Source organism: Scyliorhinus torazame, chromosome 17, assembly GCF_047496885.1.
Source record: "Scyliorhinus torazame isolate Kashiwa2021f chromosome 17, sScyTor2.1, whole genome shotgun sequence".
NCBI lineage: Eukaryota > Metazoa > Chordata > Chondrichthyes > Carcharhiniformes > Scyliorhinidae > Scyliorhinus > Scyliorhinus torazame.
In genome coordinates this window covers 64,464,286-64,491,344 of record NC_092723.1, presented here as the reverse complement: position 1 = coordinate 64,491,344, position 27,059 = coordinate 64,464,286, and the positions used below count along the sequence as shown (strand labels likewise).

The 27,059-nt window shown below is 45.1% G+C and overlaps 1 protein-coding gene across 7 annotated transcripts in view; it reads right to left on the bottom strand.

The window, feature by feature from the left end:
• Positions 1-21,539, bottom strand: part of LOC140393916 (homeodomain-interacting protein kinase 1-like) — a 152,891-nt gene extending 131,352 nt beyond the window's left edge. For 4 of the 7 annotated variants that reach the window (XM_072480551.1, XM_072480554.1, XM_072480556.1 and 1 more), the window contains exons 1-3: positions 20,688-21,183; positions 3,956-4,321; positions 3,674-3,706 (exon numbers count right to left, since the gene is read on the bottom strand). Coding sequence is in view for 1 of the 7 variants with exons in the window: in XM_072480555.1 (XP_072336656.1) it covers positions 3,674-3,686 (13 nt within the window). In the remaining 6 variants the exon portion in view is untranslated. Of the gene's footprint in view, positions 1-3,673; positions 3,707-3,955; positions 4,322-20,687; positions 21,184-21,384 lie in introns of those variants that run through there. The other 3 variants (XM_072480557.1, XM_072480558.1, XM_072480553.1) reach the window with 2 other exon arrangements.
• Between the last annotated feature and the right edge of the window lie 5,520 nt (positions 21,540-27,059).

Here is a 27,059-nt window from a genome sequence, read left to right as displayed (position 1 = left end):
CCCAGGGATTTCTAGCTTTCCCAAGGGAGGTGAGGCAGAGCAGACCACCTGCATATGAAGTAGGCACAAACCCAGCAGAGACATTAAAATATGTTGAGAAGGAGCATTATTGTTCTCCCACTGCTCTGGACTTCCAGTTGCGAGACTGGAGATACCAGAGCATTTCAAAATGTCACCATCACCTTCTTTTGCAAATGTAGACCCAGTCAGGAGTGGGCCTGCACTTAATTCCCTCTGGTTATGTTCGCAGCCTAGGACAAGGAATGGTGCAGTGCATTTCATGAGTGCAGTCACTGTCTAGCGGCAGGCACGGGGAGGAGGATGGTGAGATAAAAGAATGAACCCCACTATGTTAAAAACATTTCAGGGATAGTAACATAGATTAGAAGACAGTTACTGTGCATCTTTTACTCAAAAAAGAGACACACCAAGTTACTACACACTAGTTTAAAATCACTGGAATAAAATACTTTGAAAGTTTCTATAATCCAACATCGGGGAGAAAATGAGCAAACTGATTAGGGAGAGCCATTCGAACTAATGAGATTTTTTTCACACAGTAACGGAGGTGACAGATAAAAGGAGATACATGTTATGAATTTTCATTAGGTTACGGTTCCATACACGAACTGAAACTGAAGCTCAAAGAATTTGGTAGCTGCGCAACACGCATAAGAGACAATTTGGGCAGAGTTGAAATGAAAAAGGACATTCTTGTACGGAGAATGCAGAACAAGGGGAAACAATCTTCTAATGTGAACAGAGCCAATTAAAAGTCAACCCACAAAAACGTCCCCAAAAATGCAGATGGAGGCAGCCTCTTGCAACGAGTTAAGTTTAGGAGCACCGCTGACGGCATCCCTGCCGTTCTTGCTGGCCAGGTACTCCACAAGTTGGGTGGTGGTGGTGGCGCCGAGGGTGTGGGGACAGTGGCGCCAGCACCTGAGGCTGGAGGGGGCTCCGGTTTGGGCACCGATCTGCGGGAATCATAGGTTCGCTGTACATGCGATTTCGGGGAGTGGCAACGGGTGTGGATTGTGCGGTTTGGGGACCTATTTGTTGGGGGCAGTTTCTCGAGCTTGATGGGTTTGGTCGAGGAATTTGAGCTGCCCAGAAGGTATGGGTTCCGGTATTTGCAGGTGAAGGATTATGTTAGGAAGCAGATGCCGTCCTTTCCCATCCCGACAAAGTGGTGTCGAAAACAGGGGTGGATGAGGGCAGAGTGTCAGAGATTTACAAAGAACTAATGGACTGGGAGGGCGATAGAAGTCAAGCGCAAGTGGGAGGAAGAGCTGGGCAGAGGGTTGGAGGCTGGGCTGTGGGGGGAGGCTTTGAGGAGAGTGAACGCATCCTCTTCGTGTGCGAGAAGTAGCCTTATTCAATTCAAGGTAGTCCATAGGGCACTTATGACGGTGACCAGAATGAGTAGGTTTTTTGAGGGGGTGGAGGATAGATGTGAGCGGAGCGCGGATGGGCCCACGAACCATGTCCACATGTTTTGGGCCTGTCCAAAACTGGAGGGATTCTGGCAGGGCTTTGCTGTTGTTATGTCTGAGGTGTTGAGGGTGAAGGTGGTTCCGAGTCTAAAAGTGGCAATTTTTGGAGTGTCGGAAGACCGGGGAGTCCAGGGGCGAGAGAGGCTGATGTGCTGGCTTTTGCCTCCCTGGTAGCCCAGAGACAGATCTTGTTGGAATGTAGGAACTCGGGGCCGCCGCAACCGAGGGTGTGGGTGAGCGACCTTGCAGAATTCCTCAGGCTGGAAAAGATCAAGTCCACCTTGAGAGGGACTGTGGAGGAGTTTGCCCGGAGATGGAAACCGTTTATCGACTACTTCAAGAATAGTTACGACTTCAGTGGGTTCTCCCACCGGAGCTAGTTTACGATCCCCCTGGGATGCAATTTAGTGTTCCACGCCATGCAAATTAATGCATGGCATGGAATACGAGGGATTCCAGGGGAATCCCGCTATCGGCCGTCATCTTGAACGGGCGGCCTGATAGCGAGGTCCGCTGGTCACGCCCCTCACACTGCAAATCAGTCCTGAACCCACCCACCCCTTCCCCCCACATGCACCACACCAACACCCCACCCGCAGGTTTCGTGGCTGCCCCCCTACCCCCATGTACAGGGGTGTCCCGATCTCACCCGCCCCCCCCCCCCCCCCTGTAATAGGGAGACCCCCCACATTGACCCCAGTCCAAAAGTGGCGATCTTTGGAGTGTCAGAAGACCCAGGAGTCCAAGGGGCGAGAGAGGCTGACGTTTAGGCCTTTGCCTCCCTGGCAGCCCGGAGACGGATCTTATTGGAGTGGAGGGGCTCGGGGCCGGTAAAACCGGCGTTTTCGGTGAGCGACCTCACAGAGTTCCTCAGGTTGGAAAAGGTCAAGTTCGGACTGTGGAGGGGGATGGGGCGCGCATTGCGTGTTAAAAAGGAGGTAGGGGAGGTGGAGGGCAGCGGCATGGAGGAGGGATGGTGGAATGTTATTTAACTATTTGTTATGTGTATTCTTGTTGGCTTTCTTTTTTGGTATGGTTGTGTTTGATATATATCCCCCCAAAAAAGGGCAATGCTAATGTGGAAAATCCTGGATTTTCCAGGACTGTCCTACAGCCTGACTTCCTGGGACATATTTTGTCCTGGAATTTAACTACGTTGTCTAGTCGGTGTTTGCGCACATGTGTCAACCAGCCTTTTTTTGTTTGCATGCACCAGTCCCCCAAAGTGTTGTAGTTTGTGCTCGGGGGTTATCAGCACATGTCCATGGGTGGGTTACATTACCAAACTTGCACCGGGTCACGAAGGTGTGGTGGGATTCCCTCCCCACCTCTAATCCCACCAAATTACAGGTTAAACAAATCATCACCACCGCCACCGCCACCCCCTCTCTGTTACAAGTTTGCCCGTAGTTGGTCACCTTAGTTTATATTCTGAAAAGGTACAAAAACTGGTACAAAGCATTGCCATGGCGAGTAAAATTAGTAGAGCAGGTCCAACAGGCCTATTTCAACCCTTTACAGAACTTCTGACAGTTTTAATTTGAAGGTTTCCCCTAATGCTATGCAGTATCCAAGAATTTTTCTTTGTAAGCCAGTGAGGTGTATATCGCAGAGCCTTATATAACAAAGTTGAAATTATAAAAGTTAATGTACCCATTAATTTAGAAACATCGCTAGTTTTGAGTACTAACGTATGATAGCTTTCATTTAAGATTTATCTTCTGAGTTCCTGTGCTGCTAGGGATAAGGGTCACAGTTTGGACACCCCAGCATTAACTTTCAAGGTGCTCATTAACCAGGTGTGTATTTTCAGCATGTTCAGTGCTTATTTCAAACATCCAACAGATATTAGAGCTTTCAATTTCTCAGGTGTTGAATGTGCATGTTACACTTAAAGAGTGAGCCTGGCTCAGGAGTCCAAGAAAAACCATATAATTAACCCAGAAAGGTACAAAAATTACCTTGGGCTTCAAGTATTATACTTCAAAAAATGAGGGGGGGGGGGGGGGAGAAATCTGTGTGGATTTCAAATGATTAGAATGTTTGCTGAGCACATTTTCTCACTACCCTGAGCAAGGCACAGCAGTGCCTGTTGTGTATAGGGCATACAAAGCTGCAGAATAATACATTATGCATTGCATTTTCGATAACTCTCAATTGAAAAAGAATGTGCTTACCATCTGAGCTCATACTGTTACTGTTGAACCAACCTTTAAAAAAAAAAAATTATAAAACAACATTACTGTCAGCAGTTCCATGAAAGCCAAACAGTACCATTATATGCAACTCCTCATTTACTGCCATCTTACAATCAGTCATCGTATAGTTACTGTAGATTCCTTGCCTAGTCCCATAGATCTTTTTGATAACTAGCCTATCTTAATATTGGTCCCATAATATTGGTCCCATAGAAATGCACTAACAAAATAAAACTGCTCAATAAAGAAAGGCACACCCACCTTGTATAAGCAGCAGTCACGCCACCAAACCCCACCAGCAGCTCTTGTCACGACAAAATTCCTGAAGTAGCCAGACTTTCTCCAGTCCTCAAATCCTTCTACACCAGCCAGTTTTCTCCCAGACCAGATCCACAGCACAAATCCTTTCTCCACAGTACAAATCCTTTCCCCACAGCAAATTATGTTTCCAATCCAAGCAACTTCACCTCCAAGGCAGCTTTTCATTAAACAATTATAACTCCTCCAAAACAGTAGTGGGTTCCTTCCTTATGAATGATGATTCCAGAACTATACAAAAGGTTACCAGCTTCTGTGCACTTCTCTTGAAGTCACCAAAATTAGTCTGCTTTACTTTCCAGTAGAAACCTGTGTAAACATTAAAGAAAACTTTTATTAAAATATCTAGAAATTCTGGGTTACATGAGAAACCAGTGATTCATTCTTGTTAAATTAACTCACTTGTGGAGTGTGCAGTGCTTTTCCACTGCACAACATTCATCTGCCTTTAACAGTTACTCAAGTTAGCTCCACACATTTCTCATTTACATAGGCTTACATGCCCTGATGTAACTTTTCTGGGCAATTTTCTAATCATTTTATGTCACTTGATGTTATGCTTTGTTTATTATCATTTCCCTGTGACTCATTGCTGCCCCTTTCTTTTTTAAAACAGAGTTGGCTAGTTACTAGGCGTTTCCACCCACCCAGTGGGGAAAACTCCTTTACCCCCTTGCTAGACACTAGAGAAAAACAAATTACCCTGGTACAATATAGCACAAAATCATGTGTCAGGTGCTCACTTTCCCCACCCCCCGGCCACCAACTCCCAAAACACCCCGAATTTTAATTTCAGTTCCAAATAAAATCAAAGGCTGCTGATTTGTTAACTATTCAATGGGAACTCTTCAGCAGCAAGTCTAAACCCAAATGACCCAATTTCAGTGATGACAATGGGAATATGCTATAACCAGAAAGATTAAACAAAGGCTTTATAATGTATTGGTTGTGATTAATTTGAAATATTATGCAAGACTGTAGCCACCCCGCTTCAAAAGGAACAGGATACTGGAAGCGCTAAGGGAAGAGAGACAATATTTTCCACAAATACAAAGAGATAAATGCGTTAAATGTTTCTATGCTGTTGGTTAAAGAAGAAATTTTGATCATAACACCAGAGAACTCCCTACCCTTCTTTTAACAGTGCCGTAAAATCTCTAACATCCACCTGAACCAGCAAAATAAGACAAATAAGGTTTCAGTTTAATATCTCCTCTAAAACAATTTAATGCTCAGTTTTGCAAGCTGTAATACCAGAGAGAAGTTTCAACAGGCCAAAAAGGCTTCACATATCCATCTTTTCATCCTGTATTTTTCAGACATAATCAAGGCTGAAAAAAGCAACAACAACTTCGATTGTAGCATAGCATGCCTCATAAATCAAAATACAAAGTATTAGGGAAGATGGCAAAAAGCTTAGTCAAGGAGGTGGATGTTATGGAGTGCAGAAAGCAGGAAAAGGAAGTTAGAGAGGCAGAGAGGTATAGGGAAGGAATTCCAATCCTTCGGACCTACGCAGTTGAAAACACAGCCACCTATGGACAATTAAAATCAAGAAACTCAAGGGGCTACAATTAGAAAAGTACAGTTGTCTTGGCGGGTCATAGGGCTGAAAGGATTACAGAGGGGACAGTGCACAGAGGCGTTTGAAAACAAGGATGAGATTTTTAAAATGAGGCATTTCAAATACATGCCAATGCAGGTCAGCAAGCACCAGGGTGATGGATGAATGGTATTTGGGGCAAGTTAGGACATTGGCACCAGAGTTTTGGATGGCTAGTGTTTACAGAGTAAAGCAAAGTTGCCACAGCCCCAGATGACCATAGGCTGCTTTCCCCTTTGAAGGGGAGAGCTGACTGGTGGTGATTTAACCTGTCGATCACCATACCTCAGGCGATGGGCAATTGAACCCATGCTGCTGGCCTTGCTCTGCATCACAAACCAGCTGTTTAGCCAACTGAGCTTAACCTGCCCTCCAAAGAGTAGAATGTGGGTGACAGGGCAGGAGTTCATCAAAATAGTCAGGTCTGGAGGTAACAAAGGCAACGATGAAGATTTCAGCAGCATAAAAGCTGAGGCAGGGACAGAGACTGGCAACATTATGGAGATGGAAACAGGTCATCTTCATGACTGCTTGGATGTATGGTTAAAAGTTCATTTTGGCATATATGCGCCGAACTGGGACGACGTTGACTTTATCAAAAAAGAGTGCTGGGGAAGATCCCGGACCTAGACTCACATAAGTTGATAATGGGGGGGGGAGGAACTTTAATACGGTCCTTGATCCGGGGCTGGACCGGTCATGTCCCAGAACGGGTAGACCCCCAGCAATGGCAAGGGAGCTGAAAGGGTTCATGGAGCAAATGGGGGCTGTGGACCCATGGAGAGCCAGACAGCCGACGGGAAGGGGCTACTCGTTTTATTCGCATGTTCATAAAGTATATTCTAGGATTGATTTATTTATCTTGAGCAGGGACTGTGTAGGGGAGGTAAAGAATACGGCATACTCGGCAATCACTGTCTCGGACCATGCCCCACACTGGGTGGACCTGCAGGTCGAGGGGGGCGAATTACCAACGCCCGCAATGGAGGTTAGACGTAGGACTGTCGGAGGAGGAGGGGATACGTGAGAGACTTCGGAAGTGTATGCAAAATTACTTGCAGATGAACGATACGGGGGAATTTTCAGCAGCGGCCCTGTGGGAGGCGCTGAAGGCAGTAGTGAGGAGGGAGCTAATCTCAATTCGGGCTCACAGGGTCAGGGCAGACAGAGCAGAAATGGACAGATTGGTTAGGGAAATTCACCGGATAGACGAGGAGCATGCGGGGTCCCCGGGGGAGGACCTACTCAGGGAGAGACGGAGATTGCAGGCGGAACTGGGTGTGCTATCCACAAGTAGGGCCGTGGAACAACTTAGGAAGGCGAGGGGAGTGGTGTATGAGCATGGGGAGAGGGCCAGCAGATTGCTAGCGCAGCAACTCAGGAAGAGGGAGGCGGCCAGGGAAATAAGTAGAGTGGTTGATGGGGAGGGGAGCAGAGTGGAGGACCCGGCAGGACTGAATAAGGTATTTTGGGACTTCTATAGTAAGCTGTACACGTCAGAACCCCCGGATTAGATGAAAAGGTTCCTGGATGGACTAACCTTCCCAAAAGTAGGCGGGGGACTAGTGGACGGGCTGGGGGCCCTGATTAGAGCGGAGGTGGTATTGGGGGGCCTAAAGGCCAAGCAGTCGGGGAAAGCCCCGGGGCCGGATGGATACCCAGTAGCGTTTTACAAGAAGTTCTCGGAGATAGTGGGACCGGTCCTGACAAGGGTTTTTAATGAGGCAAGGGACAGAGGGACTCTGCCGCCGCCGATGACGCAAGCCACCATCTCGCTGATATTGAAGCGGGACAAGGACCTGGAATCCTGCGGGTCATACAGGCCAATCTCCCTGATCAATGTGGATGCCAAGCTCCTGGCGATTAGAATTGAGGACTGCGTACCGGAGGTGATTGGGGACGATCAGACAGGGTTTGTGAAAGGCAGGCAGCTGACAGCTAACTTGAGAAGATTGCTTAATGTGATCATGATGCCCCTGACGGGCAAGGAGGTGGAGGTAGTGGTGGCAATGGACACTGAGAAGGCCTTCGACCGGGTGGAGTGGGGCTATTTGTGGGAGGTGCTTGGACGGTTTGGGTTCGGGGAGGGACTGGTTAATTGGGTCAGATTATTGTACCAGGCCCCAAAAGCTAGCGTTAGGACGAACAGGATAATGTCAGATTATTTCAGACTACATCGCGGGACCAGACAGGGGTGCCCTCTCTTCCCATTGCTGTTCGCGTTGGCCATAGAGCCGTTAGCGATTGCGTTGAGAGCTGTGAAGGGGTAGAAGGGAATGACTAGGGGGGGGTGGAACATAGGGTCTCTCTCTATGCGGTCGACCTGCTCCTGTACATGTCGGACCCACTGGCCAGGATGGAAAATATACTGGAAACATTGAGGAAGTTCGGCCGGTTTTCAGGGTACAAATTAAATATGGCCAAGAGTGAGATGTTTGTGGTGCAGGTAAGGGGCCAAGAGAATAGACCTAATGAGCTGCCATTTAGGCTGGTGGAGGAACGTTTCCGGTACTTGGGGATACAGGTGGCACGAGACTGGGGCAGATGGGCTAAGTTAAATTTGACTCGAGTGGTGGAACAAATGAAGAGGGAGTTTCGGAGATGGGATGTACTCCCGCTGTCACTGGCGGGGAGGGTGCAGACTGTAAAGATGACAATCCTCCCTAGATTTCTGTTCATCTTCCAGTGCCTCCCGATCTTTATCCCATGGTCCTTCTTCAAAAGGGCTGGCAAAATCATCATGAGCTTTGTCTGGGCGGGAAAATCCCCACGGGTGAAGAAGGCGATGCTTGAAAGGAGCCGCAGCGAGGGGGGACTGGCATTGCCAAGTCTGATCAACTACTACTGGGCGGCTAACATAGCCATGATAAGGAAGTGGATGGTGAATACAGGGTCTATCTGGGAGGAAATGGAGGCGGCTTCGTGCAGGGGCACCAGTTTGGCAGCCCTGGTCACGTCTCCCCTACCGCTGTCGCCGGCCAGGTACTCCACCAGCCCGGTAGTGGGGGCGGCCCTGAGGATATGGGGCCAGTGGAGGAGGCATGTAGGGGAGGTGGGTGCGTCTGTCTGGGCTCCAATATGTGATAACCATCGATTCACCCCCGGGAACATGGATGGAGGGTTTCGAACATGGCGGCGGGCGGGGGTGGGCGATATGTTCCTGGAGGGGAGCTTTGCGTGTTTGAGGGGCTTGGAGGAGAAATTTGGGCTGGTAAGGGGAAATGGCTTTAGGTACTTATAGATGCGGGACTTTGTACGCAGGCAGGTCCCATCCTTCCCACGTCTCCCGCCAATAGGGATCCAGGACAGAATAGTCTCTAGAGGAGAAGGAGGAGAGGGTAGAGTCTCGGATATCTACAAGGTGCTCATGAAGGGGGAAGAGTCCCAGACGGAGGAACTGAAACTCAAAATGGGAGGAGGAGCTTGGCGGGGAGATGGAGGATGGTCTGTGGGCGGAAGCCCTGAGTAGGGTAAACTCAACCGCAACATGTGCCAGTCTCGGCCTGATTCAATTTAAGGTTGTTCACCGGGCCCACATGACAGTAGCTCGGATGAGCAAATTCTTTGGGGTAGAGGACAAGTGCGCTAGATGCGCGGGAGGACCAGCGAACCACGTTCACATGTTTTGGGCATGTCCTAAGCTTAGGGGGTACTGGGAGGGATTTGTGGGGGTCATGTTTCAGGTGCTGAAAACAAGGATGGTGATGAGTCCAGGGGTGGCAATTTTCAGTGTTTTGGAAGACCCGGGAGTCCAGGTGGAGAAAGAGGCAGGTGGAGAAAGAGGCAGATGTTCTGGCCTTTGCTTCCCTGATAGCCCGACGGCGAATACTGCTGGCATGGAGGGACTCAAAACCCCCGAAGACCGAACTATGGCTTCCAGACATGTCAAGTTTTCTGGGTATGGAAAAAAGTAAGTTCGCCTTGAGGGGATCTGTACTGGGGTTCGCCCGAAGGTGGCAACCATTCATCGACTTCTTCGCGGGAGAGTGAACATCAGCGGGGGGGGGGGGGGGGGGGGGGGGGGGGATTAGAGTAGAGTAGGAGGGATAAATAGGCGGGTAGTGTCTATGGGAGGGGAGCGGGCATGTGCAGTATGGTTTGATTGAAGTATTGGTTTTATATTGATGTTTGCACATTTCTGTTATCTGTAACTGTTTACAATGCCAAAAGATACCTCAATAAAATTGTTTGTTTAAAAAAAAAGTTCATTTTGGGGTCAAATATAACAAGGTTGTAATCAATCTGGTTCAACCTCACTCAGTTGCCAGGAAAAAGGATGGAATCAGTGATGAGGGATCAGTTTGTCAAGGGGACCAAAGACAATGACTTCAGTCCTCCCAATATTTAAGTATTGTAATGAGCAGAGTCACACTGATCGTTGTTCATCTACTTTGCCGACTAGCCTTTCCCCACAGTGTTATGGAGCACTGTATGCTTAAGGACTGTGTTGATTAAAACCATTTATAACCTTTATAATAGAGAAAACTAAAATAGTCACAAGCATTGGAATTAAGTACAGCTAGTTTACTTGTTTTTTCACACCCCCTAGATACTATGTTGCTGGCACACCACTTTTACCTGATGTCTAGGACTGGAACATTGAGAAGTTCCCAACCAAGCTGGCAAACTCTGTATTAACTGCACGTGCACCATACCATCAAAACTGCTTTTGCAACTTTGCAGCAAACAAACGTTTAGAAATCCGGAACATGGACAATTCAACAGTGTTACAAAATCAACTGTGGCTGAAAGGAAAAGGATAATCCAGTACAACAAAACCTAGTACACAGGGAACAGAGGAGAAAATTCAGACAGCAACTAAACTTTACAAGTGTGAATATTAAGTTGCAAGTTTTTAAAATGGAATCTATCCTTTGTGCCAAAACATGGCTTGAGGTGTTATATTTTAATATATGACAGAAAAGCCATATAAAGTGTGAGCATCAACTTATTTTGATGTCTAATCAACTTTCCTGAACTCTTAGTAATTAGTTCAGCTTCTATCTTAATAACATAGAAATGTGGCCTTCACAATTGAATGCAGCTACATAGAGTAGACATGGCCCCTGTATATGGTGGAAAGAACACTTCAACGGTAATACTAGTAGGACATTGCTGGCTATTCACTAGCCTTAGATTGCTCCCATTATACCAGCCACCATAAGACAAGAGGTGCCTTTAGAACTCTATTCCGTATACTTCACCCGATGTCGATGCCTATGTGTCTACATTGTGTATTATCCTTTGTCCTATGTTTTCATGTATGAAGTGATCTGCCTGAACTGCACGCACAATACCTTTCACTATACCTCAGTACACGTGACAATAAATCTAATCTAAACTGCTGAATTTCGGTCATGTACTCACCAAGCTATCTAGTGTACATATTATGAAAGAGTTTTAACAAAACGCAGATCAGATAAGAGAAAGAAATTATGAAGTTTGGGAGTTACAGGAATAAATATGTAATTTGCAAGTCAATGTGTTACTTTGCTTTCTACTGTCGAAAAAGATTATCAGGCAGCACACTGCAGTAATAAGTTAGAGTGGAATTTCCCAGCAGTATTCCAAACCCAACTGATCAGTCACCATAAGACCATATAGAAACCACGACAATTCACAATGGTCTACTCCTCAACACTAAAATATTTATGAAGCTTTAAAGCTTTTGTGTAAGGTTTGGGGAATTTACATATTTAGCTTCTGTTTCATATATTCACAATTACATTTCTTTGCCAGCTGTCCTGGCTCCGTATACTAAAATGTTTTTTTCATATCCTCTATTCAGAAGATTGCACAATGATACTGTGTGAATTTCAATTTATTTTTTAAATTTAGAGTACCCAATTCATATTTTCCAATTAAGGGACAATTTAGCATGGCCAATCCACCTACCCTGCACATTTTTGGGTTGTGGGGGTGAAACCCACGCAAACACGGGGAGAATGTGCAAACTCCACATGGACAAGTGACCCAGACCCAGGATCGAACCTGGGACCTCAGCTCTGTGAGGCAGCAGTGCTAACCACTGTGTCATCGTGCTGCCCCATTAATTTCAATTTAACCCTCAAAAACAGTACACAAGTGAAGAGGACTCTCAATAGAGTGCATACCTCCGCCATGTTGTGTCAACTCAATGTTATTACAATTACACAGCTCTTCCCTGAGCTTTTCTCTGCCTGATTGTTGCTCTGCAAGGACAAAAGTTGGAAAAATAGATATTTTTATTAAGAGCGTCGATCTTACCGAGGAGACTTCAGGCCAATCTACATTCAGCAACCTCTGAAAACTCAGCTTACATTTTGACAACTCTGACAAGTTGCACCACAGCACCTGAGACAATTCTCAACATTCTAAATCAAACAGCAAAGTTCTGAATAAGACAATCCAGAACATTAAGATGTCAATTCACTCTCTCGCCCAATATGAACAGATCCTGTAAAATCTTGGATCCAGATCTTTTCACCAAAAACTAACAAGTTCTTCCTTTGTTATCTGTCTACCATGTTATCATTGAACCGCACCCATTAGTTTTGGAGATACATTGCTTACAGACATTGCTTAGCCAGATGAACACACAAGGGGCAGAAGTAACCGATGCCTATAAAAACTGGTATTCCTCATTTATCAATGGAAATTTTAGCATTGCCTTGAATAGGACAGCAAGTTTTGATTAGGATTTAGAAAAGATTCAGTGTGAAGGAGCTGAATTAGTAATGTGAACACCAATTGGAGCAATTTAGCTTAGGTCCTTCAATCAGTCATGTTAATACCAGTCCCCTTGCTTGTTATACATAAATTACAGTGAGAACTTGAAAGTGCAGGCAGGGAAACTTCAATCTCCATTTAACATTTAGGTCAGTTGACAAATTAATATGACCAAACCATGGCTCATCTGCTGCATTCATTGCACTTCAAGTTAGTTTGAACAAAGCTTCTTCAAAATGGTGGCATAAAGATAAAGATTATTGCACAAATTCAGCATACAATTTGGGAGCAGGTGACCAATGACAACTAATACCCAATTCCTTCTCAACAAGGTAATGTTGCGTCAATAAAAAAAATAAGCAGGACATGGATTAAGATGAAGTGACTCAGATTTCAAGTTGCTATAGTTTGCTTTGGACTGTTTGTACAGCAAGGCTAAGGACAGTTATTAATTATTTCAGTATTTGTCTACAGGGAGGTTTTAGACTCATTATGCTGCTAATTCTTTGCACTGAAATGTACTGTTGGAATCCTAAAGACTAAAATGATACCTTAAGTACTACAGTATAACACTTCAACTTCTGTCAATACAATTATCAGTAAAGGCAGAAGTATTTTTTAAATCATAGAATTTACAGTGCAGAAGGAAGCCATTCGGCCCATCGAGTCTGCACCGGACCTTACAAAGAGCACCCTACTGAAGCCCACATATCAACCCTATCCTTGTAACCCAGTAACCCCCACTTAACATTTTTTGGACACTAAGGGCAATTTAGCATGGCCAATCTACCTAACCCACACATCTCTGGACTGTGGGAGGAAACCGGAGCACCCGGAGGAAACTCACGCAGACATGGGGAGAACGTGCAGAATCCGCACAGACAGTGACCCAGCCGGGAATCGAACCTGAAGCCCTGGAGCTGTGAAGCAACTGTGCTAACCACTATGCTACCGTGCTGCCCTAATCTAACCCAAGAAATATAATTGAACACAAGAAACATGTTCAGTTTTTTTAAAAATTTAAAGTACCCAATTCATTTTTTCCAATTAAGGGGCAATTTAGCGTGGCCAATCCACCTAGCTTGCACATTTTTGGGTTGTGGGAGCGAAACCCACACAAACACGGGGAGAATGTGCAAACTCCACACAGACAGTGACCCAGAGCCGGGATCGAACCTGGGACCTCAGCGCCATGAGGCCGCAGTGCTAACCCACTGCGCCACCGTGCTGCCCACCCGTTCAGTTTTTAAGTACAAGAGGGGCGAAGAGATTCCTAAAATCTGTATTGCCAAAAATGTAAATACAGAAAGGAGCTACATGAAGAAGGCTATAATTATATTTTACACATAATCTGTCAACCAAACCTCAATTTACGGTTTGCAACTTTCTCTCTTCCACTGAATCCTCGTATATCCAAAACAAATCAATGCACGTGATCATGAAGAGCTCATGGTACTTGCTCTTGAGAATATAAAATTAATGCTACAGAATATACCCAGCCTGATCTAGCAACATACTTGTTAAAAAAAAGTTCTGAACGCATTTTCAGCGTCAGCATTTTAATATCCTAATCCAACCCTCACTGCTCCTCAGCATTCTGAAACATCAACAATATAAAAATTAAAATTGGTCCTACATAGATGTAAATGCACTACAATCAGCGATCCATTGCTTTGCAATACCTCAAAGAAAAAAGGTCCAAGAATACAAGCAGATTACACAGTACATTTTACAATTTTAAAAAACTATGTGTCAATACTGTACATAATGTTTGTTCTATTTCAGATGCCATAGTTAATTAGAGAGCTTTGCAGCTCCTCTTACTTTCACAATAACAGTATTCACTATCCAATAAATTGGTGGCTCTGCCTTCTGCTGCCTAAGCCTCAAGCATTGGAATCCCCTCCTTAAACCGGTTTATCTTTATTTCCTCCTTTAAGACACTCTTTAAAACCTACATCTTTAACCAAGCTTTGGTTTCCTCCCGAATATTGCCTTTCATGACTCAGTATCAAATTTTGCATTATAATGCTCGTGAAGCACCTTGGGATATTTTATGACATTAGAAGTTAGAAGATTTGGTGATGAATTTTATTTCTGATCAACTGTACCAGTGCAACTGAAGGTTTAGGAGCAGCCCCTTCGAATAGCTAGATGGGCAGCAACCTCACAACATAAATATGAACTCAAGAAGCTGGATGTCATCCAGAACAAAGCAGCCTGACAGATTTACCCCATCCATGCAGCAGGTACCATCCAGTAGGTACCATCTACAAAGGGCGCCCCAGCAACTCGTCAAAGTTTCTCCCAAACATACGATCTCTGTTGCCTAGAAGGACATGGGCAACAGGAGCATTGGAACACCACAACACCTCATGAAACAAAAATCAAAAGTAATGAGTTTTTCCACTGAATATTTTAAGAACCTACAAGCCTTACATCTCTAAAAAATGTTGTTAGAAGAATTAAACTGACCGCTGAAACTCATAGTATGCCATGATCAACATTTTTATAAGGAACCACCAGGTTAACACCAGCTTACCCCGAATGCTTCAACTACCAGGATCTTTTGACCTTATTGCACAGGACAGACAATGATCTCGCTTTAGCCAAGTGTAGCTAAAACCTAAACAATTCTTTGGCAGATTATTTTTACCAAATCTTTAACCCAAGAGTTGCAGTGGTATTGTTCAAATGCACATGTTTTGAGGATTTATTTCGCAAAAGAAAAACAGGGCTTGCATTGATGACAGCAAAGTCCCCAGTCTGCCCTAAGATACTGTAATTGCACCCAATTTGTTCAGAGAATTGGATTTGTTACTCGGCATACATGCAAATGAGCTACGCTCTTTTCGATTCAGCTGAACGGTTACTTCAAGGGTTGGATCTGCAGGTGTAATTCTATTTCATTCTATAAGTACTTTGTTGATGGGTGAGATGCCACTTGCGGCTGAAATAATGAGCAGTTCAAGGTTAAATATGGCTCCGAAATCCTATGGGATTCTGTCCAGAGTTGAAAAACATCAGAGATCAAAAGCTGCTGTGACAACGGCAGGCCGAAATTCTGGTTACATTTTCACATTCACATTCCACCAGCCAAGTTGCTAACCGACCAGTGTTAAATCGCATTTTATTTTCAACTCCCCAAATGGAAACTAAACACGGATTTAAAGTGGAAAAAAACCAAATTGTCCTGACTGAAGGCAACAAAAGATTCATGAGACTAGCCATAAAACCATGATGAAATCTTACTATAATTTTAGTGTGGTATTTATTGCTCAAATTGCACTGAACAAAAGCTGCAGGCATTACCTTACAGTCTCTCTACAAAATTATGTTTTTTTTTAAAATACCTTTATTCAAATTTTTCATTTACAAAACAAGAATACATTTACCATTTTTTTTTTAAAACCCTAACATACCACAACCCCTCACACAACCTAACCCATCCCTTAACAACTAAAAACTTATCTTGAAATAAACAATAAAAGGCTGCCATCTCCGATAGAACCCTTTGATTGCTCCCCCCACATGTACTTGACTTTCTCAGGGTATAGGAACTCCATCAGGTCTCCCAACCAGGGCACTAGGAGTTGCCGGCCACCATTCAACAATACTTGCTCCAGGCAATCAGCAAGGTGAAAGCCAGAACTATCGGCCTCCATGCCCATCTGCAGCTCTGCCGAGTACCACACCCCGAATATGGCTATTAAAGGATAGGGCTCCACTCAACCTTCAGAATCAGTGACATGGTTCTAAAGGAGGCCCAGAAACCCACAAGCTCGGGACAGGACCAGAACATGTGCGAGTGGTTAGCTGGATCTCTTCAGCAACACTCACACCTGTCCTTCACCCCTGCAAAGAAGTGACTCATTCTGGACTTGGTCAGGTGCATCCTAAAACTACTTTGAAGTTGGATCAAACCAGGGTTAGCACGGTGGCACATTGGTTAGCACTGCTGCCTCACGGCACCGAGGTCCCAGGTTCGGTCCCGGCTCCGGGTCATTGTCCGTGTGTAGTTTGCACGTTCTCCGTGTTTGCGTGGGTTTTGTCCCCAGAACCCAAAGACGTGTAGGATAGGTGGATTGGCCACGCTAAATTGCCCCTTAATTGGAAAAAATGAATTGGGTACTCTAATTTTTTTTTAAAGTTGGATCAAACAAACCCTCGCGCATGAGGACGTGGAGCTAGCCTTACAAAGGGCCTCACTCCATACCTCATCATTCAGTATGGGCCCCAGTTCCTCCTCTCACCTAGCCTTAACCCCTTCCACTGATACCGAATCCTCTAACATAATCGGTCCATAAATGCTGCAAGTGCTCCTTTCCTCCGACACTGTGAGCGAAACAACCCTCTCCATTAGAGATGTTGGCAGAGCCACAGGGACCTTTGGGGAAATCTGTCGCAAAGTTTCAAACTTGGAGATATCTAAATAAATCTGAACCTGAGAACCCACACTTTTCTTCAATTCCTCAAGACTGGCAAACTGCCCATCCAGGATCAAATCACCCACTCTCTCCAGCCCCTTCCCACTCCCCGAACATGGCATTCAATCTCGCTGGCTTGAACAGATGATTGGGATAAATGGGAGATCGCTTCAACACTGACACCAATTTAAAATATTGTCAGAATTGTTTCCCCATTTCTTCAAAGTGGAAACAACCACTGGATTTGACAAGTACTTTGTCAGTGAGAACAGGAGCGAAGCCATCACTAATGCCCCCAGACCCCCATACGATTTTGATGCTATCTGCAACAAGTAACCCCAGGATCACTACACCAACCCAACACCTTCACTGAATTAACTGCCCAGCAATAAAATATCAGTTTCGGCAACACACCTCCCCCCCCCCCCCCGTCGCCAGTCGATCCCTTTGATGGGCTGCCCTATGAATCCTTGCTGTCTTGCCCCCCGCCCCCATATAAATTATGTAATCAACTTCTCAACCCCCCCCCCCCCAGCCCCAAAAAAAGACTTAGAGGAAGGAAAACCGACGGGCACTGGAACAGAAACAAATAACGTGGCAAAATGTTCATCTTGATCGACTGGACCCTGCCCACCAAGGACAGGGGAAAGTTATCCCACCGTTGCAGATTGGTCTTGACTCTACCTACCAAACTAGTATAATTCAGTTTACGAAGTCGAGCCCAAGCCCAAGCCACTTGGACCCCCAGATATCTAAAGCTGGAACCAGGCATGCTCCCTTTCCCCGGGGTTCACCGGAAAACTCACTGTTTTCCAAGTTACAAAATTATGTTTTACATGCATCTGTGAAATAAGCAATGGCAGCATAGAAAGTCACTTCTCAATTTATACTCACTGAAAGATCAACCTCCTGCAGCAGCACTTCTCAACTGATAATAGCCAATCCTGACGGAGGACATTTAGCAGCATGCCAGAGCAATCAAACACACAAGCATCTTGCTCTTACTGCATCATAAATACATTGAACAACAAGTATATTTTAGTAACAGAAACAATGGGCAGCAGATGAAATGGGGCAATTTGTTCACCTTACTAAGTGCATTTCTTGGTATTAACTTTCTCATTTTACATGCCTGTAAAGCAGCTTGCACCACAGACTTATCTGCGTTAATGAGCTTTCAAGTGTTACTCCTCTTAAAGCTATTTTCTACAGACACTTGTGTGGATTTTCTCACCATACGTTTTTGTTTGCCAATGTTCGCCCTTCCCCTCAGTATTATTCAACTAGCAGTCACAATAGTCTATTTACTGCAAGGGCATCACAGCTAAACTGAACCTATACTTGTCCTAGATACATGTCCATCCCTTTTCAATGTCTGGAAGTGGAAAGCCTGTCCAATGTTCTTCTCCTTAACGTGGAGGTCAATTATGGTGCCTCCTTCTCCTCCATTCAAGCAAAGTGTGGGTTGTTCCAGAGTTGACATTGTAATTTCAGCTCAGAAACTACCAAAACTGTGTGTATTACATATAATTGTAAACTTGCAACAAATCAAAACACAGTTCATTCCTCACTCCCAGAGACAGGCATGTTATATAAATGTTCAATGCCACCAACAGCCATATTAAATGACCAAGACCAAATAAATATTAGCCAGTATACAACTTGCTCTGGCAGTGATTAAGTTCTGCAGCCAGACGCAAAATCACAAACACAACTCAAGCAATTGTACAAGCACAATCACATACATATCATTATTGGGGTGATAAATGTGTAAATGCAATTTGTTTAGGACACACCAGCAGCCCCAGAACAGTGGACAGCAATGTAGATTATTTGATTTATAGAACTTAATATACCAGGCATGGTATAACTCACTTTCATATCTCGCATTCCCTCAAAAGGACTTCACAAGTAACTGCTTTATATCTCTGCAACAGAGGTGAGCACTATATCACATATAAGCCTGTGTTAGGAACCCCATTACAGCAGGAACTGATAGCTAGTATCTTCTCCCTGCTCCATTCGCTTGCTTTATTTCCATAAAATATCAGAACTTGTTCTTAATAGCATACTTTCATCTCTGAATTCAACATTACATTAGGTCTAATGAATTCAACAGACTCTATTATTAGAATCTCTCAACTTATCCACAGGCTGTCTAAATTGTATACCCACGGCAGCAAGAGCCTACAGAAAACACAAGTTGGATAAATACTTTTCCAGATAGGTACAACTATATATTTCCTGCAAAATACACATTCTTGCCAACATTTAACAAAATAAGTGTTCTCAGATGGTGATAGGTTCCTCTGATAGTGTTAAGTTCCTGTTAATGCAGCAGAAACTTTATTCACAAATTGCAAACTAACCACATTGAACACAAACACAAGGAGACTTCAATAATAAATAACCTTTTACTGTCCCTAAATTGAGAGCGAGTTCAGTGAACAGAAAACCCCTAGAAGAAGCATGTTGTTTTCAACCACATTCACAACTATTTTTCCAAGTGACAAGGAACAGGGTTAAGTTGGGCCCTTGCCTCTTGATAACAAACTATAGGTGAAAAACAATTTTAACTTCACATTGCATCTGAGAAAATACATTCTAGTGGAGTACTTATCTCCCGCAATCTAAGTCCAAATGTGGCAATTTAATAACTGACAAAGTATATCCCCACCTGCTACATTCTCTATCCCACAATTTGTTTCGGATTAATGGCATAAAAAATGTATACAACCTGGCAGAGAAATCAATTGGTGATGCAAATGTTACACTATAATAAACAGATTTAATATCAGAATTCAGTCATAACTCTCTACATGGTATTACATTTGGTCCGCAATCACGAGTGCCTGTTGACCATATCACCAACAGTATTCAGTAAATACCATTGCCAAAACGCATGGGAGAAAGTTCGGACAGTATTATCATACCCACAACTTTCCCACCAAACTGGTGCACAAAGAACCGTGCTTAAACTTTGCATCCAAGCATGAAGTCTTGCTTGAACCTTTAAGTGCCAAATTGTCATAATGAATCCAGAAAATAAACAGCTGAAATTCTCAATACATTAACATTTAAAACAGCTGGATGGACAGATAAGTAGTTACTCCCTGACTACTCTGTAAGAGCAGAAAAACATTTATCATAAAATATCAAAGACACATGGGACTAATGACACCATTATCCGAAGCACGCGCAATACTATCTACACAAATGCTAAATGGCATCAACACATATGCTCATGATTTGAACGATTCTGGCAGGCAGACTTGCATGCCTGGTAATGGAAAGACTAAACCAAGATTGAAAGGTTCTCAAATTCAAGATTAGCTGCTCCATTGTTCACAGAATCAATTCTTTACAGTGAGTCTAGAAATCTATAACTGCCCTATGTGAAAAATCCAATAATTCAGAGATACAAAGGAACACTAAATGGTCAACAAGAGCACGGACCAAACCAATCCCAGAACAAAGACACATACATTTACAGTTTTACAGGATGAACACTTCTCAGCAGCAACCAGCACTAAAATGCTGATAAACTAATCATCTATTTCCTCACTTGAGAATTGGACGGAATGGGGGGGGGGGGGGGGGGTTGCAAAGGGAAACAGCTCCTCTTATTCACTGAAACGACTTTGGTACAAATGACAAGTCACTGCAATGGAAGCAGATCACTTTCCCATCTCACTCCAGCATTCTAATAAATGGATTTGGGGGGTGGGGGGTGGAAAGAGTTTGAAATCATCGCTAGTAAATGTACCAATTCGAGCAATGTTGCCCACCCTCCCCAAAGGTAAGGTGGAGCCCTGATCCTGTGGGTGAGTCGGTGGGGGTGAATACATTTGTATGGTTCAAATGTCTCTGTAACCGTCCCCCGACCCCATCCTAAATTGGGGGGGGGGGCAATTGCAATCGGTGGTCGGAGGCTTACCTGGTGGTAGAGCCCGGGGCTCAGTGAAGTGAGAGAAGGCCCGGACAGTCCAGAGCCCACCCCAGCATGTCGCTGCTCCTCCTTCCTCCTGCTAATGTTTCTTGCTCCTCTTCCCCCCCTCTGGAATGGGGGAGGTGGTGGTGGTTTTATTGGGGGGGGGGGGGGGGGGGAGAGAGGCAGAGGCCCGGGTTGGCTTGGCTGTCAACAATAGCCGAGGTAGCGGGGCGGCAGGGTGTGAGAGTCAGGCCGCATGGCCTCGCTCCTCTCCCGGCTCCTCTGTGTCTCTCTCTCTGTCCCGAGCTCCGCGATCCTCTCCGTCTCTCTTTTTTTTCCTCCTCCAATTGTTGTTTCTGCGCCCCCGTGCGTGAACGGGCGTGCGCGTGCCCCGCGGGCGGGCGCGTGACCCGACGCCGCGTGTGCGCGCACGGCGTCGCGCTGGAGGCCGTCGCACTCCCGCTCGTCGCCGCCGACTCTTCCCCCTTTATAAAAACATTGCCGAAAATAAATAAACTCCCCCTCCCCTCTCTCTCCCACCACCACCCTTGGCCGCCTTTAAAAACAAATCTATATTTTTTAAAAGTCAATAAAATTGGTTAAAATATTAAACCGGTGACACCGAATTACATGTTTGCCCCCCTCCTCATCCTCCTCCGTCCGCTGGCTTCCCCCACCAGCCAACCGTCCACCGATTACCTACCGCACCGATTTGGAATGTTGTGCCGGAAGTCCCGCCTTCCCCTCCCCCCCCGCTGCCTCGTGCACCGCCCAATGCACCACTCGGATTGAACCAGGCGAACGCCCGTCTCCCTTTGCGTGAGCGGGTTCGAGCCCGGACGTCATGACATCAGAGGAGGGGAGTCCGCCCGCATCTTGCGCGTCGCCGGTAGGGGCTGCTGGTGCCGCCTGGGAGCTGGAGTTTTTCCCCCTCCCCTCCCCCACTGGCTCATCGCCCCCAACGCATAATGACAGAGGTTGTGATGGTGTTACAAGTGTCGGTGCAGTGAGTCACATGGCAGCAGGGTGTTTTGACTCCAGTCAATAAATTGACTCATTTTTATTTAAAAAACACAGAAAGGGCTCTGGAAAAAAAGTTTGCTCCTTTTTAATTTGCCGTTTCATCCACGTTGGGTTTAGTCAATCTTAACCTTTCAAGAACTTTGCATCAGTGCCTGCTGATTAATCACGGATAAGATGGTTTGTCATCACTTTTAGTAATCACAAATGACATTCGCAATGGCTTATCCTTGTCAGCCTCACTGCAGCCTTCCACAAAGCTGCCCATACCACCATGCTCCAGTTGTTCCCCGCCAGTCTTGGTTCTACTGTTATCAACTATGACTCTCGTGTCCACTTACCGTCTTAGCTAACACTACCAACAGGAACTGGATTTAATGAAATGAAAATCCCTTGTCACAAGTAGCGTTCAAATGCACAATTGTTATTTGAAAATTAATACATTGTATTATACAAAGATTATATTAAGGATTGTATTTTGGACTGGTCAGCAATTAAGGAAGTTAGGTGGAAATTTTAAAGCACGCAGTGAGAGGTGAAGGTGTGGAATGCACTACCTGAGAGTGGCAGAGGTTCAAGCAAGGCAATCAAAAATAAATTAGACTGTTACCTGAAAAGGAAGAATGTGCACGGTTACGGGAAGAACGTAGGGAGTGGCACACGGTGAATTGCTCATTCAGAGAGCCGGTGAAAATATGATGGGCTGAATGGCCTCCTTCTGCAATGTAACAATCTGTGATTCTGTGAAATGTAAGCTGAGAGGAGGACACAAAGAGGCAGCAAATACACATAGACTGAGTGGGCAAGAACATGGTAGATGGAATATAATGTGAGGAAATGCGAAGTTATCCATTTCAGTAGGAAAAATAGTAGAGTATTTTTTAAATAGTGAGAAACTATAAAATGTTCATGCCCAGAGGAATTGGTACGTCTTGGATTTTCAATCTGGAGTCAAGAACCCAACGTGTTGCATCAACATCCCATGGAGTGACATGATTTTCCTTTGCAAAGGACCTAATTAGCCAAGGGTAAATTTGCCACCCAATAGGAGGGATCAGGAGCAGCCTGGGTGTGGCTACCAGTAACCAAGGGCCCTCCAAGATGAGGATGGAAGCCATGGGTATCTGATCCATGAGCAGAGGCAAGGCAACAGGCTGCTTCGCCCTCTTCTTCAGCCACCGGGGTAGCTCCTTGCAGAACTGGGTGTGAACACAAGGCACCATGTTAGTTACACTTTATGGGTCACTTGGATAATATTTTCGCAGTTTGTTCATTTTCTTCTAATGACAATTGCTTGTTTTCAATCAAACTTGTGTGTTATTAATGCTGGATGTCAAAAGGGAAATGAAGGTGGTGGTGGTGCGGTGGCTGAGTGTTATACAGTTCTGTGGTTTATGATGTGAGATAATGTAGGCAGTGGAATTCCCATTCTCAGTATTTTTGGATGATAATGGAATTCTTCAGATATGTGTGCTTGCAGATTATTTTCTCTTTAATGGAAAGTGATTTACACAGTCATCTGTCATCAGGGCTGAGAAACACGTGAGTGAAATATTGCTGAATTGCCTTCGCTGCCATGTCAGCTTAGCGATCACCATAAATCCTGTGACAGTCTCGTTGGTCTTCTCCTAATCCCTGGAGACTGGACACCTCTGGACCACCCATTTCATCTTCTTTTTTCTTTTCTTCCTTTCTGTTCCAGCCTTCTTTATATAATCATGTTGTGGAGCACACAACAGATGACCACAAAACATCTGTCTGGCTCATACCTGAGGGCATCACCCGAGTGGTCAAAGCAACAGAAGCACATCTTCAAGATGCCAATCGTTGGTTCAATGCAAGCTCATGTTAGGAGATGATTCTGGTTCTCTAGTGCCTCTCTCTATCCACATTTGGGTACCAGATGGGCACCAGAAGCCATATTCTCAGCCCCCAGCAGCCACCCACGGCAAGTGGATATTGGCATGAGGAGATAAGGCACCTAGGATTCTCCCATGATGAAGGAATCATGAAAGCTGCCAGGAACCAAGCACAGACCTGAAAAATATGTTTACTGTGGCCATGGATCAGCTGGATAAGCCTTTTTGTTTCAGAATGTAGCTCAATGAACTTTTGGTGCCTTGGTGGTTACATGGATACAATCAATGGCCCAGAGGACCTGAGGGAATTCAGACTGATGGCCCGCACATCTATGGCTAATTAAGACCTTGACGTTGCCCATTAATAGCCACTTAAGGGCCTCTTCCCCCACCCACCACAATTTGCCCGCAGTGGGTTGAAGCCAAGTGGAAAGCCTGGCAGCTTTCCCTGCCCGGGCTAGTGGCAGGTAAGAAAGGGTTACCCCCTTCACCAGGATCCCAGTTCTGCTCCCCACCCCCTCCCCCACCACTGCCCCATCCACTCCATACTTCCACCCTCATATGGCCACTTCATTGGCAGTGGCAGGGCCTAGTAGTTTCCTCCACCTTCATCCTATTTCCCTCAGTGTCCAGCTGCAACATAGATCCTCATTGGGGTCTGGATGCAGTCTTGGCAGGGGCTGGCAGTCCTGATAGTGCTCCTGGGGCCAGAGAGCTGCTGGCCATTGGGCCCAGTTCAAGCCAATTAACGGTCAACTGACCATCAAATTTCTGCAGTGTAAGTCTCTAGGGCAGGAGTGGGTTCACATCAGTGCAATGTAAAATTTCACCTTTAGAATGTTCATGAAAGGGGAGACACGGTGGCACAGTGATTAGCACTGCTGCCTCACGGCGCTGAGGACACGAGTTCGATCCAAGCCCAGATCTGTGTGGAGTTCGCACATTCTCCCCATGACTGCGTGAGTCTCACCCCCACAACCCAATGATGTTCAGCGTAGATGGATTGGCCATGCTAAATTGCCCCTCACTTGGAAAAAAAAAGAATTGGGTACTCTAAATTTATTTTAAAAAAGAATGTTAATGAAAATGTAAACAGCAGCTCAGTGTGTCCATAACTCAAGTCATTTTTTGCAAGTGGTCAAATCCAGCATTGTGAGTGGATTTCAAATTCAGAACAGCAGCTCAGAGTTGAAGTCATTACACCTGCTGTGGTGATATGCTTGTGAATAGTATTGTACATAGTTAGCAATGTGACCTCCAAACAGCTGGTGGCATCAGACATTGGTCACGTGACATGAGACACTCGCCAGTTGGTAGTAAGGCATACAACAGGACAGTCGCATATAAGGGTAGTTCCAGGAGAGTTCACGGAACTCACATAGTAACTTTGTCTGCATAGTATTCTGTTTGTTATCCTTCCACTTGTTCACCATAAATCATCATTCTAGTTAAGCAACCAGATGTTCTGTGAATATCATTGCAATGGCAAGATTATAGAACACAACATGAACATGGTACCAGGAGTATTTAACCTTTAAAGGTAGCAGCAGAAAAGATGAAGCGAAACGAGCCAAAGAACATAAAAAGAGAAGATTCTTCTGCTGACCTGGTGAACTACAGCCATTGGTGACTCAACGCACCAAACAACGGTAAAGTTCGAGATTGAAGGTTTAGAGGCACCCCACCAGCTTCAAGTCTCGGGTACTGTCACTGAAAACTGGCGTGTTTCCAAACAGCAGTTTAAACTCTTTAGCCCTTGGCCTGCAGGCACAGCCTGACGAGAGGCGTATTGCATTGTTGCTCACGGTGGCAGTCCACTAGCAATCAAAATATAGAGGCAGCACGGTGGCGCAGTGGTAGCACTGCAGTCTCACGGCGCTGAGGTCCCAGGTTTGATCCTGGCTCTGGGTCACTGTCCGTGGGGAGTTTGCACATTCTCCCCGTGTTTGCTTGGGCTTCGCCCCCACAACCCAAAAGATGTGCAGGGTAGGTGGATTGGCCACCCTAAATTGCCCCTTAATTGGAAAAAATAAATTGGGTACTCTAAATTAATTTTTTTTAAATCTACAATACCTTCGCTTTTGGTCGCGAAGAGGAAAGCAAGAGCTACGATGAGGTAATAATGTACTTCGATCAGCATTGCTCTCCAAAAAATATTTGAAAGAATCATTTTTTGTAAGCGCACCCAGAAACCAGGGAAATCGTTTGTAATCGACTTGAGGCTGAAGGCCCAGTCCTGGAATATCAGTAACCTAAAGTCATCGATGATCTGCGACCAAATAGTGTTTGGCATATCAAATGATAAGCTCTGTAAGAGATTGTTACGGGAAGAAGACCTGAAATTGGAAAATACGATTAAGATTTTCCATGCGAGTGAGCTGGCTGCACAGCAGATCAGTACACTCTGTTTGAAACATTTTGGCACCAACATGGAAGAAGACGCCACGCCATCAGCTCAGTTATGCAGTTCAATAATAAACGTGGTCTCAGTGCGGGCGGCCATTTTAAGCGTCCGACCGGAGCTGCCATCTTATGCCAGTAATGTGGCAATCGACATGGCTCACGGCAATGTCCAGCATGTGGGAAAGTATGGTCCGGGTGTGGCCATACAAATCATTTTGCGAAACAATGTTTTTCGCATCCTACAGTGGACCAAATCAGATCAGTTAATGGACTTGATCAGATGCCTCCAGAAGAACAGTTCTTCATTGATCTAATTTCAAGCAAGGACCAGATGAGTCCGACTATAAAAAGTGAAGATGTCTTTCTGAACAGTTGTCACGATAGTAATGACAAACCTAATGCCATCAAAAGCAGAAGGACGACTCTAGTGTTGATGAACGACACATTGATAAAATGCGACCTTGACATGGGAACGAGAGCCAACCTCCTTAGTCTATCCGATTTGCACGGACTGCACGTTAAACCAAAAGTTGTCGATCAACCGAGACTGCCGATACACTACAGTGGGAAGGAGCTGGAGACGCTGGTTGTGTGTGAACTCGAATTATGGGTGCACGACACAACTCACATATTACCATTTTGGACACGAAAAGCGAGTCCATCATAGGAGGGGATGCGTGTGAGGCCCTTAACTTGAGCGGCTGTATGTTCTAGACAGCGAGTGACCAAACAATTACTGCAACTGCCAACAAGATATGCTGGTGCAGTTATTTGATGAGAAACCAGCGAACATCCAGGCGGAGAACGACAAATCAGATGAAGAGATAGAAGAGCCAAAGGGAATTCCAGACTTCTGGTTAACTGTCTTCAAGAAGGTGTATATACTCAGTGGTGTGATACACGAGCATGATGAGCCTATATTAAAGTACCTACAAGACGTGAACATTAATTGTTCAGAGCATGAACAGCCAAGGAGCTTCACTCTGGAGTTTAAGTTTGAGCCAAATTAGTATTTTACAAATGAGGTAATTTCAAAAGTATACCAGCTGGAATCGTGGCCTGACAAGCCTGAATTCTCATTCTTTGACGAACCAGA